This window comes from Amblyomma americanum, chromosome 2 (assembly GCF_052857255.1).
Source record: "Amblyomma americanum isolate KBUSLIRL-KWMA chromosome 2, ASM5285725v1, whole genome shotgun sequence".
Classification (NCBI taxonomy): Eukaryota; Metazoa; Arthropoda; class Arachnida; order Ixodida; family Ixodidae; genus Amblyomma; species Amblyomma americanum.
Genome location: NC_135498.1, coordinates 72,294,276 through 72,315,082, shown reverse-complemented (window position 1 = coordinate 72,315,082; position 20,807 = coordinate 72,294,276). Strand labels below are relative to the sequence as shown.

The following is a 20,807-nucleotide window of genomic DNA, read 5'->3' as shown; positions in this document are numbered from 1 at the left end:
CGTTGCGCACAGCGAGCAGAGAAGAGGCAGATGTAAATTCGAAATTAATAAATTTTATTACTGCACTTTTTGTGTCCCGTGAAAAAGGCGCACAAACAAGAGCATACCCTAGTTGAGTTGAAATTAGATGATTTCGTTGATGACTGTTGTGGCTCGTACAGAAGAAATTTCTGGAAGAGAAAAAAAAGAGGATAGGAATTAATACTATGTGTGTTTTTTCAGTTAGCGATAAACACCGAAGGCATTAAAAAGGAGTGAGCGTGGTTTCTAATGCTGAGCACGCTGCGAGCACATGCATTAATGAAGAGCCATAAATTAGGCTCCATAAATGTATTCATGTGCTCATTTGCTTTGACAGCGTGGAAAAATTTTCTGGAAGAAATATGTCTCTCAAAGAAGAGGCTTAGGCCATACAAGATAATCCCAGTCTCAGAGAAAAAAGGAATGCAGATAGGGGTCACCTAAGGCAGGAAAAAAATGCTGTCATAACAAAAACCCTAAATGACCACTTCAAACCCGATATTACAGCAACCTTGTGAGGAGCCCCGCTTATGCTCCTCTTTGTTCTCGTAAAACAAAAGAAGCCGAGACATGTACTCACACTTCTTCTTGCGGAGGAGGGTGGCGTAGCTGAGTGGGCTGCCGAGACCGTAGCCGTAGTTAAGGCCGTAGCCGAGAAGACCGTGGCCGTAGCCGTAGTGGCCAACACCGTAGCCGAGGGTGCCAATACCGTAGCCATAGACTGGGGCGGCGTGGTAGGAGGCGAGGGCGGGGACAGCGTGGGCAACGGTGGCCACAGCTGGGGCGTGGTGAACAGCAGCGTAGGTGGCAACTGGGGCAGCGTGGGCAACGGTAGCCACAGCTGGGGCGTGGTGAACAGCAGCGTAGGTGGCAACTGGGGCAGCGTGGGCAACGGTGGCCACAGCTGGAGCAGCGGCGTAAGTGGCGACTGGAGCAGCGTGGGCAACGGTGGCGACGGCTGGGGCGGCGTGAACGGCGGTCACGGCTGGGGCAGCGTGGTAGGTGGCGACGGTGCGGTGAACAGCTGGGGCAGCAACGGCGTAGCTGGCAGCTGGAGCGTAGCTGTAGCCAAGGCCGAGACCGGAGTAGCCGAAGCCAAGACCGTGGCCGAGACCGTAGGTGGACAGGCCATAGCCAAGGCCGTGACCGTAGCCGTAGCCGAGACCATAGCCGTAGCCGAGACCGTAGCCAAGGCCGTAGCCGCCGTAGCTACCAACGTAGCCAGCGAAGGCGCTGGTGGCCAGAGCCAGGACAATGCAAGCACGGATCTGTAATGAAAGGAGCAGTGGCTAACGTGCATGCACGCAGGACCAGTAAAATTATAGCTCTGTATTTTCGGAAGTTTAAAAGTCATAACCATTTCTCTGATATCGGCCAGCCTTAAAACCATAAGCAAAGCGTTTTTATGTCCCTAGCAGTGCTCTGAGAAGCCTGTCCAACATGCCTTTCAAAATTTATATGGAGTTGCTACAAATTCGAAAAATGGAAGGGAGCAGTACAAGTAGCTTTCAGCATTACCATCACATTAGGATACAAGCTGCTTTGTTATTGCTAGAACGGATCTAGAAGTTACTTCTTTTTTGCCTCACTTTTATTTATATACAACTAACGTTAAAGATCGCTCCCGCGCTTGATGCGTAGACATAATGCACTGTCAGTGTCTTTATTTTTAGAGGAATATTTCTGCAAGTAAAAGCTTCTTCCTCCTTACATGCGAACGAGCTTTTAGTTTTGCAGCTCAAGTAGTGACGGTTCGGAAACTACATTGACAAGGTCTACCTCCTAGTATTCATAGAAAAATACAGGAAAGAAAAGGAGCTTAAGTCGTTCTCACCATGGTTCCTTCAGCTGCTGACGGTACAACTGCTGACTCCTTTGCAGTTGCTGCGCCATTTTATAGGAAACTCGGCGGTGATGGCGCTACTGTTTGGCCACGTTGAGAGCACGGAAAAATGCAAAATAAGGCTGAAAAATTGTTATTCACGAAGATGCGTACGCTGCTACGTGTGCAAGCCAAGCTGTTTCGTCACAACCTGAGCCTCACTTGTATCAGGCTGATAACGGCAAGGGATAAAGTAGCACTGTACAGCTAAGAGCAGAGACAAGAACTGACGCTCTGACCTTGGCACAGCCTATCAACAAGTGTTATCTTTGCTTATGAAGCGAGAAGGCGTCTTTTAGGCACAACCACGCTTCTCAGCTTCGCACAGAATATATGTGGATATCAGTTGTCGGGGAACACCTGAGTTTTGCTAAAGGGCACCAAAAACTGGTTCTCGTGCTGGTTCCCTGACAGAATTTAAATGTAGCACGAATCTCACCATATAATAGCGGCCCTCCTATTGCTGAATTGCTTTTTTTCAGTGTATTGGGCCTCGCGAGACGCGCAAAGACGTGTGGCGGCGAAAAGAAGGAAATGAGAAAAAACCGTCACGTATCGTGTGGTCGGCCGAGCTCCAGGGATGAGCTCGGTCGGAGCGTATTCCTTACTTGAGACGGAGAAACGGTTCGCATCCATTATCGGCTATGAGTGATCAGGATGCATACGTGCCTTTTATAGCGTATGAGTCTTTTCCGGCCGGAGCCATCCAACTTTATTGTCGCCTCTCCCACCTTTAATCTTGCCTCTTCTGGCAGCTGATGCCAGTTGGCGCTTCACGTATTCATCTCGTTCAGTTCTTAGGCTACCGATGCAGGGTCTTACAATTTAAACGGCTGCATCGCAAATGAAGCCCGCTCAGATATCAGTGCAGGGAACCTATTCGAGCGGCTGTTGGAGACGTAGTCGAGAAGGTCAGGAACGGCCCTTGCATGCAAGGAGATGTAAGGGCAAAGCGGAGGTTAGCAATGCCTGCACCTAGAAGATACGCTATCTTTACTATTGCCCGTTAAAGCGGTAAATGTGGTAAGCGTTATCAATACCAAGGCGTCAAATGCGTCGAGCTCCGACAGCGCCTGCGCGAATATATTGAAACGCTCATTGATCGACTACGAAGTAGTTGTGCTCCCCAACAAGTTTTCCGCAATAAAGGGCGGAACACTAAAATAATTTTTTTTGCCTCGGGCAAGGTACTCTGCACATCGCCTCATCCTTATGTGTCCACTCTTTCTCGCTGACTTACGTACGATTATTTTTCATGGACGTTCGTTAACTTAGACCTGGAACTAAGCACTCAGTCATTATAGGAGGAGCAAGAATCTGAAGTTTGGAGAAAACTTTAGTATTCTAAGCATTAATTATTTAACGGTCAACGGCCAATTTAAACGGAAAACATTATTGTCGCATTTACTAACACAGCGCGGTTCTATAGTATAACTGGCCTTAGCCATTGCTGGAGAGGTGTTTTTCAGCGTGAGAAGCATTGCCAGTAGTTGGACTGAGAGCTGCATAACTTCGTCATGGTGCCCGGCAACCGCAGTGTGCAAAGGTACACAAAAATTGAGGAGATGTATGAACCATAGACACAATAATATGTTATTTTAAAACAATGCAGAAGCATATACCTACGCGGCAATATCTGGTCGTCGCTTTGGTACGCAACCTATTGGAAGACTGCGAAAATCAATGAAATTGTGCTGTTTGTTGGACCCATCTCTTTCATACATGCATCTTTTTTTGCCACCTGCGTGTGTACATTAGGAAATTCAGCATAAAAATGTTGTACACAAGCCAGAAACATGCTGAACGTCTTATCGCTACACAGAGTGCAAGCTTATGTAAACAACACTTTTACATTTATAAGCCATGTATACTATGACCAGTTGATGAGCGCCAGCAAATTCTCTAATTTTTACTTTCACCTGCGAAAGCTGTGGGAGCGACTGTGGGGCACGCCGTTGTGTAAGGCTTCGTAGTAATTTCCACAACTTCCACAAAAATATTTGTACACGTGCGTTTTTGCACTCTTGCTCAAATTCAATGGCGGCACCACAGTCGAGTCTCAGGCCGTGCATGGCATGCAAGTAAAGAAAGCCAAGGGTGCTCCTTCACTACGCCTGGTGGTTGCAATTTAAAAACAATTAAAAACAAACTCCGTAATTTCAGGCAGGAGAGCTCCAACAAAGTTCGCAGCAAATAGTACTTCAATCAAACCGGCTGTGATGCATTATGTTGAGGTAATAGATAACCGCAAAACAAAAGTTTGAGTGGAAACAAGAAATAGAAGCGTTCTTCTTCGCTCGCCTGCAGATAGCAGCTTTCAGGAGTAACGCAGGGTTCACTTCGTTATATCTGTCTCGCTCAAGGCGACCATCCGTCAAAAGAAGGTCAACTTCAGGACAACTCCGCGTTCAGGTAAACTCCTCGCCCCTGTTAACTCCGACAGTCTAAAGGAGATTTTTATCGACGTTATATATGCTGGCTATAAGTTCGTTCCCTAATTTTTATTGCATTTATTCTGTGACGAACATGCGTTCAAAGGTTAGTCCTTCATGCTGTTTGTCTGTGTCTTGATTGCATGCGCCTGTTATTTCATTTCCTGAACTCGCAGGCCTCCCCGTAATCTGACTCAACGTTTTCCTTGCTTTCTTTGTTTTTGTTTCACAGATTATCGTTGGCGCACTGCACCAGTTACAGTTACTAGCGCAGCTAACATACATCAGGCGATGCACAAAAATGAGTTACGAGCCAGGCATGGCTTAGAAATACATACAAATAATATGGTTACCATTTGCGAGAACTAAAGAGGATAGCTATTTTCATAAAATTAAGATAACAAGTGTTAGAACACCGTAGAGAAGAGAAATGTTAAAATTCGAAAGCTTTTCTGATTAAGAAAAAGCACTACATATAGTGTGTTTTTACTTTAGCATAATTATAAATCATTCCTTTCTCTTCTCTGAAGAAAATACGCAAAATGCACGATAATTTGTTCATGACCACTTATAAACATCCTCGCCTGCCCGCTTTCTTGTTATTACCAATTATGCGGTGATGCCAAGTTGACGCACCAGCAGTGCATAATGTAGTGGTGTAAAACTTTAGTTAAATTGACCATCGATATCTGTTGATAGTTTTTCGAAATTACCGAGAGTATGAAAATGTTATCGTTAGCATTGCTGTGGTGAGTTGTATATAACGCAGATATAAATGTTAAGTGAAAGAACCAGAAGGATAAAAGCGAGGTGGAGTGCATTTGGCAGGTGCGCTTAGAACATGAGCACCGGCCTAGCGACCACTCTGACGTTAAAATTATATAAAAAATGTATAACATTTAATTCTACTGTTGCAAATGCCGCAATGTCTATAACCTGTCTTGTTTCTATTGGGAATCGACCATTCTACGAACAAGAACGACAGAGAGAAGCAACTGATCTGTCGAGAAATTATTACACCAAGTAACTAACGTCCCAAAAAGTTTTACGCCTAGCTCTGCTGGCCCAGTGGCGCACGCCATGTGGAGGCGTCTATAAGTGTTTTGAAGAATTAATCGCGAGATAAGGACAAATATGTGTTGGACACCCTAAGCAATTTTGACTGATAACGTGTCGGTCGATTGAAAATCTTCAATAAATTTATTGGCGCAACCAGTTCAGTTTCATCTTCGTAACCTTGTAAGGGAAAAATGAAAAAAGAAAAGAAATGAAAATAGGTTTTGAGGAAAAAAAATGACGCAATAACAGTCTCACTTATCTCGCTGGAAAAAAAGGAAAAAAAAAAGACAGATGATGCGAGATGTTCAGTTCTATCAGAGCTTTAAACGCGCTGAGCGTTTCGGTCATATTAAAATCACCTATTATGCGTTAAATTTCAGCTAATCAGCTAATCTAAATCAGCTTAACTACCTCATTCAGTCACTGTTATGTTTTTTAAAACAAGTAGACCTGAAATCTTCCGTGATATCTTTGTGCAACTGAGAAGGAAACATTGGCGATATCCCCAAAACTGCATTTCCCATGGCACGATTGTTTAACCAAACGCTTTATTAAATACTGAAACAGCGTTTCCCCCTCAGCATGCTGCGACATCAAGTTAGATGATTCACTCCACCAGCACTCACCCAATTTCATGAGATACGAAGGTATTTTTCTTATGCTACTTAACTTTAAAGAGGAAGCCTTAAATTTATCTTCAGATTTAACCTTAGATTGGAGGAAAGCGGATCTTCACTTGGTATGGGAAAGCGAATAGACTTATTATTCCTTTCTTTCAGTAGAGCTTTTGACCGTGTTTACGAAATGCAGTTAATACTAAAACTTAAAAGCATTGGCAGCCGCAACCAGGGCATAACTTTCGCGCTGGGCTGCTGATCCCAAGAGCGCGGAATCGAATTTCATTCACGGCGGCCACATTTCGACGGAGGCGAAATAGAATAATTACTAGGACGGTTTAAGTAACCTTTAGAGTGGAATAGAACAGCCATGCATGTTTATTATATGCATGAGTTCTTTCATCACCCACAAAAAATTTTAGGGGACACGTTGTTGACCTAAAGTGCGGTTAGGCGAAAGACTTTAGCGTGGTGTTGCTGCTTGTGTCACTGATGTGTGGCTAAGATGTTAATTAAGTACACAATTGTTTGTGAATCTTAAATGCTGGAGATACTGGAGGGTGTTTGGAAAGCATCCATCTTATTCGAAGCCTTTCTGCAAACACTCTCCCGCGTCCTAGACAAGGGGAACTACATATACGTTGGCAGGAAGTAGCGTAGTCGTTAGCACGCTCAGCTGCGCTGCGGAAGAATGGTGATTAGAGTCCCATCGTGCGAAATGATTTTTTGCTTATTGAGTTGAAGAGTGTCACGGGCAGACGGGCACAGCGAGTGTGAGCCATTGAAGGCCTTCGCCTTAATACTGTCACTGTGAACGCATTTTTATTTGCGCGCACATAATCACACGCCCAGTAAATCCGCCGAAAACCCGTTCCAACCTGCTTGTATCGCTCTTGCCCGGTTGCATGCTCTCCCTTTTTTACAGTTTTGACCTTTCGCACCCTATCCACGTGAAGTTTTGACGTAATCGCCCTCGAGACCAATCAGCGACATTCTGGACTAACGCAGGGCGCGAAATCACATAATGCGAAATGCCATGGTGGGCAGTTAGCATTTAAATTGAATTTAATTAATTTAAATGGAGCCTGTCAAGATTGGTGGTTGCCACCTGACACTATGGGAACGTTGTGTGGATGTCACCAGGTCACTTGATCTCACTGGACCAATGCGCAATTTTATGACGTATAATGATGTCGAACTAATAAGACCCGTGTGCTGTTCGATGTCAACGCAAGTTGAATAATTCTAGATAGAGATAGATAGAGATAGATAAAGAGGAGGAGGGAAAGGCAGGGATGATAACCAGAAAGGTGTTCCGGTTGGCTACCCTGCACTGTGGAAGAGGGATTTGGGGACTAAAAGGAGGAAGAGAGAAGGGAAAAAAGGCATAACACACACAAGCACAATGCAATTCTAGGTGGTAAAAATAATCTAGAGCCGTCCACCACGGCTGTCATCATAGCGCGTGGGCAGTTTCGAACCTTTAAACCAATACACCACCTACAACTTCAAAACAGACTTTCCCATTCCGATGGTTAACTATATTTGTGCCTTCTTTTCTAACGGAGAGAAGTTTCCCTGCGTGAATGGCTCTTTGTGAGGAGTTCTGGGCATTGTCTCTTGGTTTCCCATGAGAGCGTTCTTTCTCCTGTTTTCTCGCGATAGCGTTAAATGCCCCGTTATGCAGAAAGCCAAGCATCGTGTTGCGGTTGTCGGCATTGTCGGCGATAAATAGGAAGGCGTGGGATGGCACAGGGAGTCACGCCCAAAGAAGCGAGCTCGGTCACCTGATATTGTGGGGTCATCACAACGTACCCACAGAATTGTAAGAAAACTAACCGCCCTGGCAGGCGGCAGTTAATTTAATGATTGTTCGCGAGCGGTAGCTCGGGAAAAGCAACTTGGGTTGCACAAGACCGGCTGGTGGAAGCGCCTGCCATTACAAGGCAGTGTCGTGTCCATTAACTGCTGCACCATTGCGCAAGGAGTGGTATCAAGACTGTCAGAGATATATCAACGTAAACTGGAGAAAGACCAATTGCAGATATATGGGCCTTAACTCATTAACGCTATCGCTTCATACCCTTAAGGTGACGCTTAAGTGCTTGCCTCCAAATTTTGATTCGAAGATATATAACTGATATCGCTGCGGCGATCTAGATCACATCCGTCAGTATAACACTGCTCTCCAATGTGCGCGTATTATTCAAATCCAGTCCTTCACTCGATGATCGAGTTTGCTTTGAATCAGATCCTTAATGCTGTTTCTGACTGGTGTAACGAGCGCTACGTATAGATTCAAGGAATGAAAACTCGGTCCTGCTTTCGGCAACAAGTGAGAAAGCTCCGTCTCAGTTCTTGCGCAAAATCAGTGTATGTTGTTTACTCCAGCGTTTATTAAACTTTGTGGTCGGTCAAGCCAATAAAAAAAATATTGCTCATCATCCTGTAGGAAACTGAGATGTTAACACGTGAAATTAACTGCATGAAACACTTTCACCAGCCCAAAACTCGATTATGTTATCGCAGCCTTGTTGATGGTAACAACTTTATTTTAAAGAAAAAAGGAAGCTCCTAAGGAAAGGCTCTTACGTGTTCAACAGTCCACGGGCCCAGTCTGCACGGAGAGCTCTAGTCGCTCGCCATGTTTGGTCAGCTAGTTGAGCAACTCCCAGAGCGGCCTCCCATGAGGAAGGCGATGAGTTGGGAATGAGGGGTAATGCAATAGGTTGGGAGAATTCGCTTTGGTAGCAGAGTGGGACGAGAGCAGCAGAGCTGGAGGACGTAGGGTGAGATGTAGCTGTTTGCATTTGCCGCCATTTTGCGATGTATTTTGAATACACGTGACCAACATTTTTGAACAAAAATTATGAATATTGGAAAATTGTAAGGTACTATCCATGGTAAAATAGCGCGGAAAAACACGATGACGGAGCAAACACGACGACACGAGTGTTCCATCCTCGAGTTTTTCCGCGCTTTTTTACCATGGATAGTAGTAACCAACTTGTCCAGCTTTCCGTACTTGTAAGGTACTGTTATGGAAATATTCAATATAATGGTCCATTCTGCTGATGTGTATCAACATCTTTCTTTAAAGTTTCTCATCGCCCGCATGGAACATTTAAGACTTTCATAGAAAACCAGTGGAGATTGCTTTTGACGATCGCAAAGACGTTAACAGGGAAAAAAATGCGAGCTTGTCGACTGGAGATCTGCGGGTGTGTTGATTGTTATAGTGAAATCGTGCAATATATGAAAAAATTGCATTCATAAACTGTTTTCTATTCAGAAATGCTTTTGTCCATATTTGTTGGGCGTGCGTGGGAGGGTGATAGTGGGAGGGTGAAGCGGCTGTTTTGTAAGAAGTGATTTGGTGGTATGCGAGTACAGCCGGCAAGGATTCCTGCGTGGGTTTGGGTGTCCGATCTTGTGAGGCCCGGAGTGATAGTTCTCAGGCCAGTTTGAGGCTGATTCGTGACAGGTGTCGGAACCAAGTGTCCGAGTGTTTCACTCGAAACTTTGTGGATTCAGCGTTTCTGGAATCAGCATTTGTAGGTGCGTCTTCGTTTCATTTATTAGTGCAAAACTTGCGTCGATGTCGAACGCTCACTATGACGCACTAATTCTTTCGTCTTCACAGAACATAAGCCGTTCTAAGCGCTCTCCTTGAAGTCCTTGACGGCTTTTTGGTCCAATGCTTTGTAAGCAGACGCCATCACCATCCTCAACCTGACCACGCCCGCTGCAGGAAAAAGGCCTCTCTCATATATCTCTAACTCTGTCCTGTGTCAGTTGCAGCCACTTTATGCCTGCAAACTTTTTAATCGCATCTTCCCACCTTACTATCTGCCATTCCTTGCTGCGCTTTTACATAGCCTCCAAGACATGCAAATTACGCCCGGCACGACTGCTGAGTCAAATAATGTTGACACTTGTTGAGGTTCGTTACACTGCGGAAAAATATGTGGTGCGGTCTGAATTGATGTTTTAAATTTATTGTTTAAAAGTTCTTCCGCACCTACAATACTTCGGTATGTAAGTAATACTTCTGAATACAGATAGAGAGAATATAAAACAAAGATAAATCTTTTCGCTCTTGGGAAATGCAAGCGATACTCTTACTTCCATTCATTCGAAATTTCAGTAGAGTTATTTAATATTATTTAAAAAAAAATCACCCAAACGCAAACTTTCGTAACTTCGAAGTTTCCTTTCAAGAAACATTTTTGAGCTGTTCTTCATAACAGCAAAGCTCTTTTAAAGTTCTGCAGAACATAATCATATTGTGATAGGGCTTTGACGGCAGCTCAGAAGCAGGCAGAAGCTTGTAGACGGTAGGCAGAAAAACGGCGTGTAACTGAAGCTGTTTATTCCGAAGTAGGAAAGAAATTGCAAGTATATGAGAAATGGAAGCGTTTTTAGCAGTAAACTTCGACATCTTCCTCTTCTCGACATAGGAATGAACAACATCCAAATTTGCTACCATAAGTTGAAAACTCAAAGTGCTAATGCGTCTCCTCTCACCCCGATGGAACCTCGACACACAGCAGAGCGTTTTCTTAACGGCTGTTTTTATAGTCGGTAACTAGGTATGAGAAGTATTGTACGCACGTGGTTATGCGTCGTGACTGTGACGCAGCACGTAGCACCGGCACACTAAATGGGCCAAGGTGACTCTCGCAAGCGCTACGCGAATTGCGCAAAGTGGGCGGTTGAAAACCGAAACGTCACTAGTTGCACAGTTTATAGAGTACACCGGGGCTTTGCAACGGCAAAGAACCCTTTTCTGGAATATCGCAGAGCGAAGAAGTAGAGGGTATACTTGGAACAGTTCCCTCCATTGAGGTACATACGGACACATGTGTCCCAACTCATATCCTTCTCTCTTCCTTTTTGATACCAAATGCATTATTCGCTGTGTTTTTTTCTTCATGTTTTAGAGGCCATAATACACGAAAGATATTTTTGTATTGATTTTCCCGCACTCGTTTTTTTTGTGCAGTCGAAGGGTTAAATTGCCTTGGGCCGAATTTCGTCGCAGGATTGAGGACCCAGGCAGGAAAAGCATTACGTTGGGATGAAAAATAAAAATAATTTCAAAGTAATGCTCAGTAATCTTGGAAAGACACCACAGTTACCGATAGGTAGCGAAGGATTGCAAGTCCTTAGAAAACACATCTACTTAGGGTAAGTACATCCGAGCCTCGAGACAAATAAGTAAGAAAATAGGAATAGGGCTCTGTGCATTTGGAAGGCACGCTCAGGCAAGTTTGCCTGACCCTATTCTGAAACAGGGAAAAAAAATTGTAAAAGTAGCCCAAAGACAGCCAGCCTCCACCCGAGGTGTAAAAAGAGGCAAAGCCGCAAAAACGTAAAAAAAAGAAAAAACGTCGCCAGAAATTTATTAGTCTTGTACGATGCAAAGCTAACGGATAGCTTACTGCTAAACATGAATAACTTCTCAACTGAAAAAAATAAATGTAGAGCAAGAGACAGAAGTCTGAAACACACGAAGCATCTCGGAAGATACTTGAAAACTAACAAGAAGGGTTAATATTGCCGTCGTGAGAGCAGATGGCAGGCGGATTTATTGATCCTTCTTGGATTGGCGGTCTCATTTAAGCCATGTATTTCTTGACAATTTTTCGCCGCGAAAATAGGGTCATCGTTATTTTCCTATACAAAACTCCTTCTCTTTTTGGGGATTGGGGAGGGGGGTGTAAAAGGAGCAACGGCCTCCTCTGCACCCCGATAAATCCGCCCCTGGCAGAAACACTGGGTTTCTGGGTATCCCGGGCCAGTCAGACCATTTAAATTACAGAGGTTCTACATGAGGTGCTAATATTCATCCGACGCATAAGCCAAAAACAAAAAAGAAAAACAAAAACAGGTGCATTCTTTGCCCAAGCACGCGCCAGAAGCGAAAACGCGTTTGCATCCCATACGTAACAGGCGTGAGCGAGACGCTGGCTCGCATTCTCGGTAAAGAAGGGGTGCTAACAACGCACAAACCGGCTACCACCATCGGACACCTTCTCCCCTGTCCGATAGACCATCACCCTAAAGAAAGGGCCCAAGGCGCAGTGTACAAAATCCCTTGCTCGGTCTGCCTGGCCTCGTACGTAGGAGAAACGAGGAGGAGGAGGAGGAGGAGGAACAACTTTATTTACGTCATGGCCTAATTGCATCATGACCTAATGGCGCTGTGACGGGGGCCCAGGCGGCAACTCAGCGGAGGATCCGAGGCCTTTGTCGCTCAAGAGCCGCCGAGACCTGCTGGACGGCCCAGGTTTGCACGTCACGGTCAGAGCATTCCGCCGCAGCCGCGAGTCGCGGCGGAATCGTTATGCTTTTAGAAGCCTCGTCGGGGAATTTTGTGCAGTCCCATAGGATGTGCGTCGGAGTTGCCCTCTCCCGCTGGCACACGCGACACACATCACTTTCATATAAGTTTGGGTATAGATGAGTCATTAACACCGGGGTTGGTAAAGAACCAGTTTGTAGTTGTCTAAACAGCACCGCCTCCGCTCGGCTCAGTCCCGGGTGTGGAACTTCGCGGAAAGAATGAGGCAACACGAGGCGGGCGTCCGACAAATGAACTGTCAACGCAGCGCTGTGGCCGAACACTGCGACGCATGCGGCCAGCGAATTGACTTTGACTGCACTACTGTACAGGAAACCGAGACTAACCCGCGCAAGAGGCTTCTACTCGAGTCGTGGCTCATCCAACAGACACGGGAGAATGTTAATCGCTCCCTGGGGATACTTCCCTCTTCTTATATTCATGGTTTGCGGCCACTGACCGGAGGTCTTCGACACGAGGGCTTAAAAAGCCAAGCTGCGCCTCACCCATAGTCACACCATGAAGAAGGGACCGATCTGGTCCCGAAACTTAACTTGGTCGGCGTCAGTCATCTTCCTGCAAAAAAAAAAAAAATGAAGGGAATCGCTTGCTCACGATACTGGGTTTGCTTTTAATGAGGTGGTTATGGCTCCCCTGAAACTTTCTAGCTCTTTAGGATAACCTTTGTTTTCTTTTAACGCTTTGAAAACTTTTGACTTATCAAGTGTTGCAAAACAGTTGCAAAAGTAACCATGTGGAGAGAAAATCTTCAACCACATCCGTAATCTACCGTTCTGGCATGTGCCGCCGATGACAACGTGGCTTTAGCTTGTTTCCTACTGAGCAACTAAAGCATATCTACTAAGTAAGAAGTCATTTCCTTACTTTGCTGAGGTACATTTAGTAGGCTGCTGGTGGAAGGTGTATAATTGCTGGTACTACGGGAATTTGCATAGTAGCACTACACAGCGGAGGGAATATTTGGTAGCGATGCTTGGCAGAAGCCCGGCGAATATTAAATGGACGCACGGGAATGTACTATTTCAACGCTAGACCTTGATTACAAATGACTTTTCGACAACAGGGCTCCTAAAAGTATGTAATGGCGTCCATTTAAGCTTTCTTCAGTATTCTTTTAAAAATGTACTTAGGCATTGGTTAAAACAGAGGAATCAAACCGCTTTTTTGTCTTTAGAAAAGTTCTAAAGTGGCTAAAGTGTTGCCAACAATCCAAGTTAAAATTTTGTAGCTAAGTCGTATCAAAGGCCGCCCACTAAGAGCAAAGTAGCCAAAACTGGCAACTATGCGCGTCTCGGGTAATGAATGGCAGTTTACCAGCGTCCTTCAAAGGTGACAGTACATAACATCTGTGTCTTTCCTGTAGTAATCTGTGGGGCAGATACGATGACGGTGATTAAAAGGGTTGAACTTAAAATAAGGACAACGCCGCCAGCTAAGTACAGCGACATGATAGCTGTAACGTTAAGCTGCAAAAGGGAGATAGAATCATTGAGATAACAAAAGCCAGTTACTTCTATCCTAATTGAAACAAAGAAGAAATGGAGATGGTTAGGGCATGTAGCACTAAGATAACCGATAATCGAGTAGATTACAAGAGACGGCCCGTGTAGTAAGGTGAGTTATAGAGTCAGCTGGGTTGACGAGAGCACGACATTTGTGCGGTTAAGGTGGCCGCAGGTAGTAGAAGTTAGGCTTAATTGGAAGGACATGGGAGAGGCCTTTGTACGGTAGTGGACAAAGTTCGACTGATGATGATGATTGTGGGGATTTAGGTAAGCCGTGCGCAGCTACCACGTGACAGTGGTGTTCAGCGTCCTAAAACGGACCTCCTTTAACATGATCACGGTTTCGCCGGAGCGCTGTGTGCGACTGGGCTTTACGTGTGCGCTGGGATAAAGATAGGCGCGAGCAGCTCTCACGTGATGGCGCCTGTATTGCGGGGGCTCTTTTTGAACCTCCTCAAACGGGCTTTGAAAATGGCACCTTGGTGCAAAAGTTTCAGCCGAGTGTTTTTCATGACGACCAAATATTTTCTTAGTTGACACTTAATAAAGAAGTGAATAATAAAGAAGCCAGCTAATTAGTCCTTCATTATTTAACATTGGAGAAAAAATACTGCAGGGAAGGCTTCGCGATATTGAGAAGCACTATGTTATGTTCGACTCGTTGAGGACACTGCATGGTTTTTAAAAATTTTGGGTTACTTTTAGCTGATCGGCTGAGACATCAGGAAACATTGGTCTACGTGTCTGTTTGGCCTGTGCAAAAGGAGAGATATTTGTTTTTGTTTCGTGCTTGTATAGGAACAATCAAGCTCAAATAGGGAGATTTTCGCAAAAGGTTGCCCTCAAGGGCATTGTGTGCATAAAATATGAATGATTTCAACTTTACATTGCGTATTCCTGTAGCGCTAATGGATTATTTTCGTGCTGAGCACAATCGAACACAGCACTTTAAGCAACCTTCTTGTCACTCCAAGCAATTGCATTCCTTTCGCTGAATGGCGTCCGAATGCAGATATCTTTGAAATTGGGGTAAGCATGCGTGAATATTTGAAATAAAGCAGTCCAAAGCATAATTGCAGCTTGAAGTGAACTTTATTATGCGTTGTATCGCGAATTGGTCGTGATGGTCAAAGTGGGCGTCTTTCCTTCGGTGGGATGTGTGCTTCAGTGATGCTGGCCGTGTATAACGGAGAATTCTGCATGGACGAACGAGAAAAGGATATGGCAGTTGGCTCATTTGCAGCTATAGAAAGTATAGCGTGTTTAGCAGTTTGCAACATATATGAGTACTTTTCTTGTCGTTTGTAACTTATTTAACGGCGATTGCTGCGATAAAAAAGTGCCATCCAATTAATATCTAGGTGATTTCGCAGTTAGTGCACACAGATATGAAACTGTACAAAGAAGTCGATTAAATTCCTCCAAATATTTGGCGAGCAGCGAAAAGCATTGCAAGATTAACTCCCTGGTTTTTGTGCTTACTTCGCTCATGGATAAAAAGGATAACTGAGAAATATTTTCTGTTACTAAAAGATATTCCTGTTCAATAATCTTCTTAGCTCGCATATGCAGTTCTTATTAAATATAGGGGCTAACAGACAAACATATACAACTTTTAGATATGCCTATTGTGGTTGCGGGCTTCCTCCTTTGTACTACCGGCATAGAGCGAAATCTGAAAGCACCGTATCAGCCAGAATTAATGAAAGTTTCGAGATTGCACATAAGTCCTTGCCGGGCAAAGGACACGATTTTGTTGCAAAATGATGGAAGGGGCTAGCACGGCCAAAGGAGGCACTGGGTAATACATGGCGTAAGAGGGTTTTAAGTTATAAAATATAAAAAAACGCTCGGCATTAAGTATTCAAGAACGTAACGTTGATCATTAAACAGGCTTACAAAACATTATTCATTATTCAATGCAGACGAACGATTATGCGCTGCAGGTGTTTAGTTCGTATGTGCTCTGCTGTATTATGTACATTTTCATAGTACTGAAAAAGTCGCCAAAACCGGGACTAATTACACAGCACAGACAAGTGATCAGCGGCAAATCGCAGAATACTTACGTCAAGCATTCATTGCAGTAAGGATGAGGAAATCAAGATTCATTTACCGCAGTGCTTCTATACTTTTACAGTTAGCTGAACCTACGCGAATTACGATAGATTATTTGCAAATATTTTTCTTTGTCACATCTCTGACGTTAATAATTTTCTCTCAGCTTTCACCTGTCCCCCGCATGGGGCCTGAATGGTTATGCAATTATTATAAAAATTAAATCATACCGCCGCTTACTTGCCGGGCACTTGTGTTATACCTTATCTTCCCTGATCGCTCGGTTGAAGAAGCCTCAACTTAAGCCCCGTTTGACCGACCAGTTGCCTTCATTACTTACACTTCTTGCCAATGACAGGGTAGCCGAGGCCGCCGAGGCCGTATCCATATCCGTAGCTGAGGCCATAAGGTCCGAATCCGTAACCTGGGTAACCGTATCCGTAGTAGCCGTAAGTCGGGACACTAGCAACGTGTCCAAAAGTGGTTAGCGGAGCTCCGTAGGTAGTTACTCCCGGAGTGCCAAGGGTGTAGCTGTAGGGGTATCCGGCGTAGCCGGCGCTCGCACAAGCGGCGAGAGCAAGGAGGACGCACGCACGGATCTGAAAGCACCAGTGATAAGTGTAAGTGTTTCATTTCGCCAGTGACGCTCCGCCAAACCGTCCATCGTCATTCCTATGCTAGACCGCTAGATGTTTCGTTTCTCGTGCCCCGCTAAACGCAAAAACGATTAGCTGCGGCAAGGGAACCCTTGTTTTCGTGCTTCCACATTGTGCATAAGAGCTGTGACAAGAAAATGGCTGTAACATTTATTTTACGAAAAAAAAGAATGTGTGGAACATTTGTTTCTTACACTGAAATCAAGCTCTTATCACACGATGCTCAACAGGGGCGGGTTTCAATAACTCAGTAACCATTTTTTTGTTTGATACTAAATCTTGACATTAAAGAAAAGCGTGCAAAAGTTCCAAGTGCCTGTGTTCAGATACCACAGTCAATACGTAAAATAATTTTCTACAGTGTTTTTTCAATTGAAAACACGTCATTCTTCGTGAAGGGCACATTGAATGTTCACTTCCGGTATTCACGTGTGACGCTATTTCGCTGCGGCATTTTTTTTCAAGGCAGTTTGAAATGTAGTCCATGTAACGCATGACTACAACTGTATGACTCGATTATCTCAAATTAACGATTTCAAATAAATGATTTCAGCTTGTACTACGAAAGCTAATTTTTAGGCGCATAGTACCGACTCGCAGAAAGTTTACTTACCATGGTTGGCAGATGGCTCTCAAAACTTGCAACAATCAAGTCTCCTAAGTGTGAGCTCCGAACCCCTTATATATGCACTTCGTGGTCGGTTCCGCACCGGATTTTCGGGGAGGAGGTTATGGGAGGGGTGGTGTACGGTGAACCCTTCCTTACAGGTTTGCTGCTGTTTTGCCTGTCTTTAGATGTCGCGAGAATCGTGGTCAGTGCACCGAAGCGAAGCAGTGAACACGTGCGGGAAGATAACGCTCTGCATGGGCCCGGGTAACCGGCCTGTGACCTTGAAAAGCCAAAGGTGATCAACCCGCAAGGGAGAGGGTAGCTCTCGAGTAGACTGCAAGAAAATATTACATAGCGAATCTCCGAAGAGCTCGGTGGTCCCAAACTGGTTTCCCAGGGAATAGCTTCTGGTTTGAATCAGTTTCGGTCCAGGCACTTCCCAAGCCTTTCCTGGCCCCAGTACCTGCAATTTTTACATCTGCGCGGCATGTCTCCTATTTCATGTTTTTTTCATGAGTAATGAAGTGTTCGCCGCCTTTATGCAAGTAGGCAGCGTCATGACGAACATGCTGCAATCTTCATGTGCTTGGCTAGCATCCCGAGTAAAAACGGCATCATTCCTTCCGCGTATTAGGAACGCCATTTATTTGATGAGGTTATGACGCCTTCTTACCTCTAGACGAGAAATCTCCGAAAGAAAGACTATTTTGCAGCTTGGTTGGTACCCAGTGAAAACAGACACAAATCACGCCGAACAAAACACTCAGTGATGTTCTAGCAGAATCTCGTCTACTGTGCGTGTGCGAATATGAAGGCACGTTGTAAGTCTGTAGATTCATGCTAGTCTTCCATTTTTTTTTGTTTTGTGCGAATGAAACATGCTTACTTTGATTGATGGGGGTTTAACGTCCCAAAACGACTGAATAAAACATGCATCCACCCAGAGTGCGCATTGGAGAAAATGTGCCCGAAATGTAGTAACGGAACATACAATGCTGTGCGAAACTGTGCATTCGAGAATGAGTTGCCAGAATCGCAAAAAAAAAGACAAAAACTCGCTGAACATTAAGGACGCACAGTAATCTCTTGTAACGCGCAGCGGATGCGGGTGATTGCGGCCACCGAATTTAAAATAGCCTTTGTATTAATGCATATAGTGATATTCATCCCGTAAGTTTATAAGAGCTGCGCTGATATTAGGCGCCACCTAGCCATGCCCCTTAAAGGGCCATGAAATCATGGCCCTTTAATCCCTTAATGTATTTTTTCATGGTATTGTCCAGGCGTCGTCCGTGCTCCGGCTGGTGCTACGCGCTTCATTCTGGCTGCTTATGACTCCTACGCAAACGCGTACAGAGCATCCGAGAGGCGTTTTGAAGCTGTTCGTAGTCTTACGAAGATTACAGGATGTGCGACGAACGCCCTGCGTGAAGTGGGAGTCACTTGATCATCAGTGAGCGCGCGCCCACACGAAGGCAAGTGCAGGTGGTGGTCACGTGATAGGTTGCGGCCCACAGCAATGTTTTGTGAGAAAAACTAACATTAATAAATAAAGATTATTATTATGCATGCAGGAAAGGAAGCAGCGTGCATATGTGAAAAGCTATCAGAAAGGAAGGAGGTACTGCATGTAAATTCCCCACTGCTGTGCCGAAAACGTAAATTAATCGGTCTGTCTGCTCGTACTGCTTATAAGACTGTAGGTGCTGCTCATATTGCTATAATCTACTTGAGCCAGCACTCTAAGAGTATATGTTTTTGTGAACTACTTTCGTTCGGGGAGTTTAATAGGAGGATTATGGTTCTTTCCATTGAGTGGAGAACGCGCCATCAGCTACTAGTACGTCAAATTTTTTCAGTCGAGCACACTTTACTTCATAATTACTTCTTTTTCTCAACCTAATACATTTACGGCGGAATCCATTTGCAGTAATATCTAGCACGGACGCCACCTTGTGATCGCATTGTTTATTAGCGTCGTAGACAGCTGTAAATCACTGGTTTCTCAAAAGCAGTCGTTCATATTGAAGAACTGTTTTAAGGTGAAAGAAACATTTCCGCTACAGTTGATGGTTTACATTGTCAAAGAGAAGCAGTACACCCCGCAAATATTGAATTGTTACATTGGTTGCGGCTCCAAAATATTGCTGATCAAAGCCAGATTTGCTATGCAAGAGACTAAAAAAAATTTTTCGTGTATTGGAAAATATTATAAACCTTAAAGAGGGAAGCCTGTTCTGTCTGTCAGTTTGATAGGAAACACTTTCCATGAATGCTTTCCTGTTGATGTGGCTAGTTAGGACAAATTAATAATGCGTATTCAATAATTGCAGAGAAATTAAAAAGACTTTCTTCACAAATTAGAGGCGTCGCTTTGCCATACCATATATTTCCATTTGATAAAATTGCGACCACAACTTACGGAATTAGCGTTTTATGTCTGTATGCATTAGTGCATATGAACGAATATGTACCGAGAGGAATGTGAAAGAATTGTTTATAATTGCGTCTATGTCTCTGCTCAGAAGCCTGCACATCAGTTCATATATTATTACATGCGACGTCCTTTGTTTAGCTATTGGGCTATTCCTGTTATTTCTAAAAAGCAATTTAGTAAAACGAGCTTTTGGGCAAGCTGGTTGCATAGCTTGGACATGGCTGGAGTGCGAAAACAGAGAACCACATAGGGAAGAAAACACTCAAAATACGGACAAACACTGCTCATTTCTCTGCCAAAAGATAACATGTATCACAGGATGTGAAATGTTCTAGGTTGCTGTTGTCACGTGTCTTTCCTTCTTTGTTTCGTTCTGTATTCTGTGTGCATGCGTAGCGGTGCATTGATATTTCGTATGCATTGGTGAAATAAAACAGTTGTGAGGCAGCGTTTGTTCGTGTCTTAAGTGTTTTCTTCCCGATGTGGTTGTCTTTTTTTTGGAACTGCAGTTATGTCCGAATAAAAAAAAACATACTTATACGTTTCTTGTTTTGACCATCGGCTTCGTCTTTCTGCCTTTCACGTATTCATTAACTGTGCTGTTGAAGATATGAGCAGCTTAATGCAATTGTATACTGGTGTCTGGTCTTTTTATTCTCGGTGTTACTTAAGCAGAAAACAATTTATAATTGTTCATAGTTGCATAAAAGTAAGGGTCACTGGGGCAAAAACCTTGTATCCACTATAAACTAGGGAAGTTTACTACAAGATCATTCAGCTCTTTTCATCTATGCACTTGCCTTAAGAAGCCGTGCATTGTTTCCAAAGAGGCCATTTCCTTAATTTTTTATCAAATTAATTTTAACGCTGCAGCAGTCAGTTATATATTGAAATAAATGAGAACATAGACATTTTTGCTGCCCTAGTAAATCAGATGCAAGTTTGGAGTGCAAGAGTACCAGCTAAAGAAATTCATTGCAGTGAACAAGTACAGCCAACACTTCGAGGCAATATAACTGCTCCTCCATAATATTGGTTTTACTTTGCTTAGATCAAGCAGTGCTCGTGCCGGACAAAGCACCTTCACATGTCTTTTCGGGTTCATTGCTGAAGTGAGAACAATTGATGTGAGAACAATCACAGAAGAGCAGATGGAAATAAAT

At 44.1% G+C, this 20,807-nt stretch overlaps 2 protein-coding genes across 2 annotated transcripts; both read right to left on the bottom strand.

Moving 5' to 3' along the window:
* Positions 1 to 482: 482 nt before the first annotated feature.
* LOC144121392 (uncharacterized) lies at positions 483 to 2,527 on the bottom strand. The gene is made up of 3 exons (XM_077654588.1): positions 2,512 to 2,527; positions 1,856 to 1,944; positions 483 to 1,289 (listed from the first exon to the last, which is right to left on the bottom strand). The coding sequence occupies exons 2-3, from the start codon at positions 1,856 to 1,858 to the stop codon at positions 498 to 500; spliced, it is 795 nt and encodes a 264-aa protein (XP_077510714.1). The 5' UTR covers positions 1,859 to 1,944; positions 2,512 to 2,527; the 3' UTR covers positions 483 to 497.
* Positions 2,528 to 14,958: 12,431 nt separating this feature from the next.
* LOC144121413 (uncharacterized) lies at positions 14,959 to 17,249 on the bottom strand. The gene is made up of 3 exons (XM_077654606.1): positions 17,211 to 17,249; positions 16,282 to 16,540; positions 14,959 to 15,079 (listed from the first exon to the last, which is right to left on the bottom strand). Coding segments are annotated over exons 1-3 (264 nt in total). The 5' UTR covers positions 17,214 to 17,249; the 3' UTR covers positions 14,959 to 15,077.
* Between the last annotated feature and the right edge of the window lie 3,558 nt (positions 17,250 to 20,807).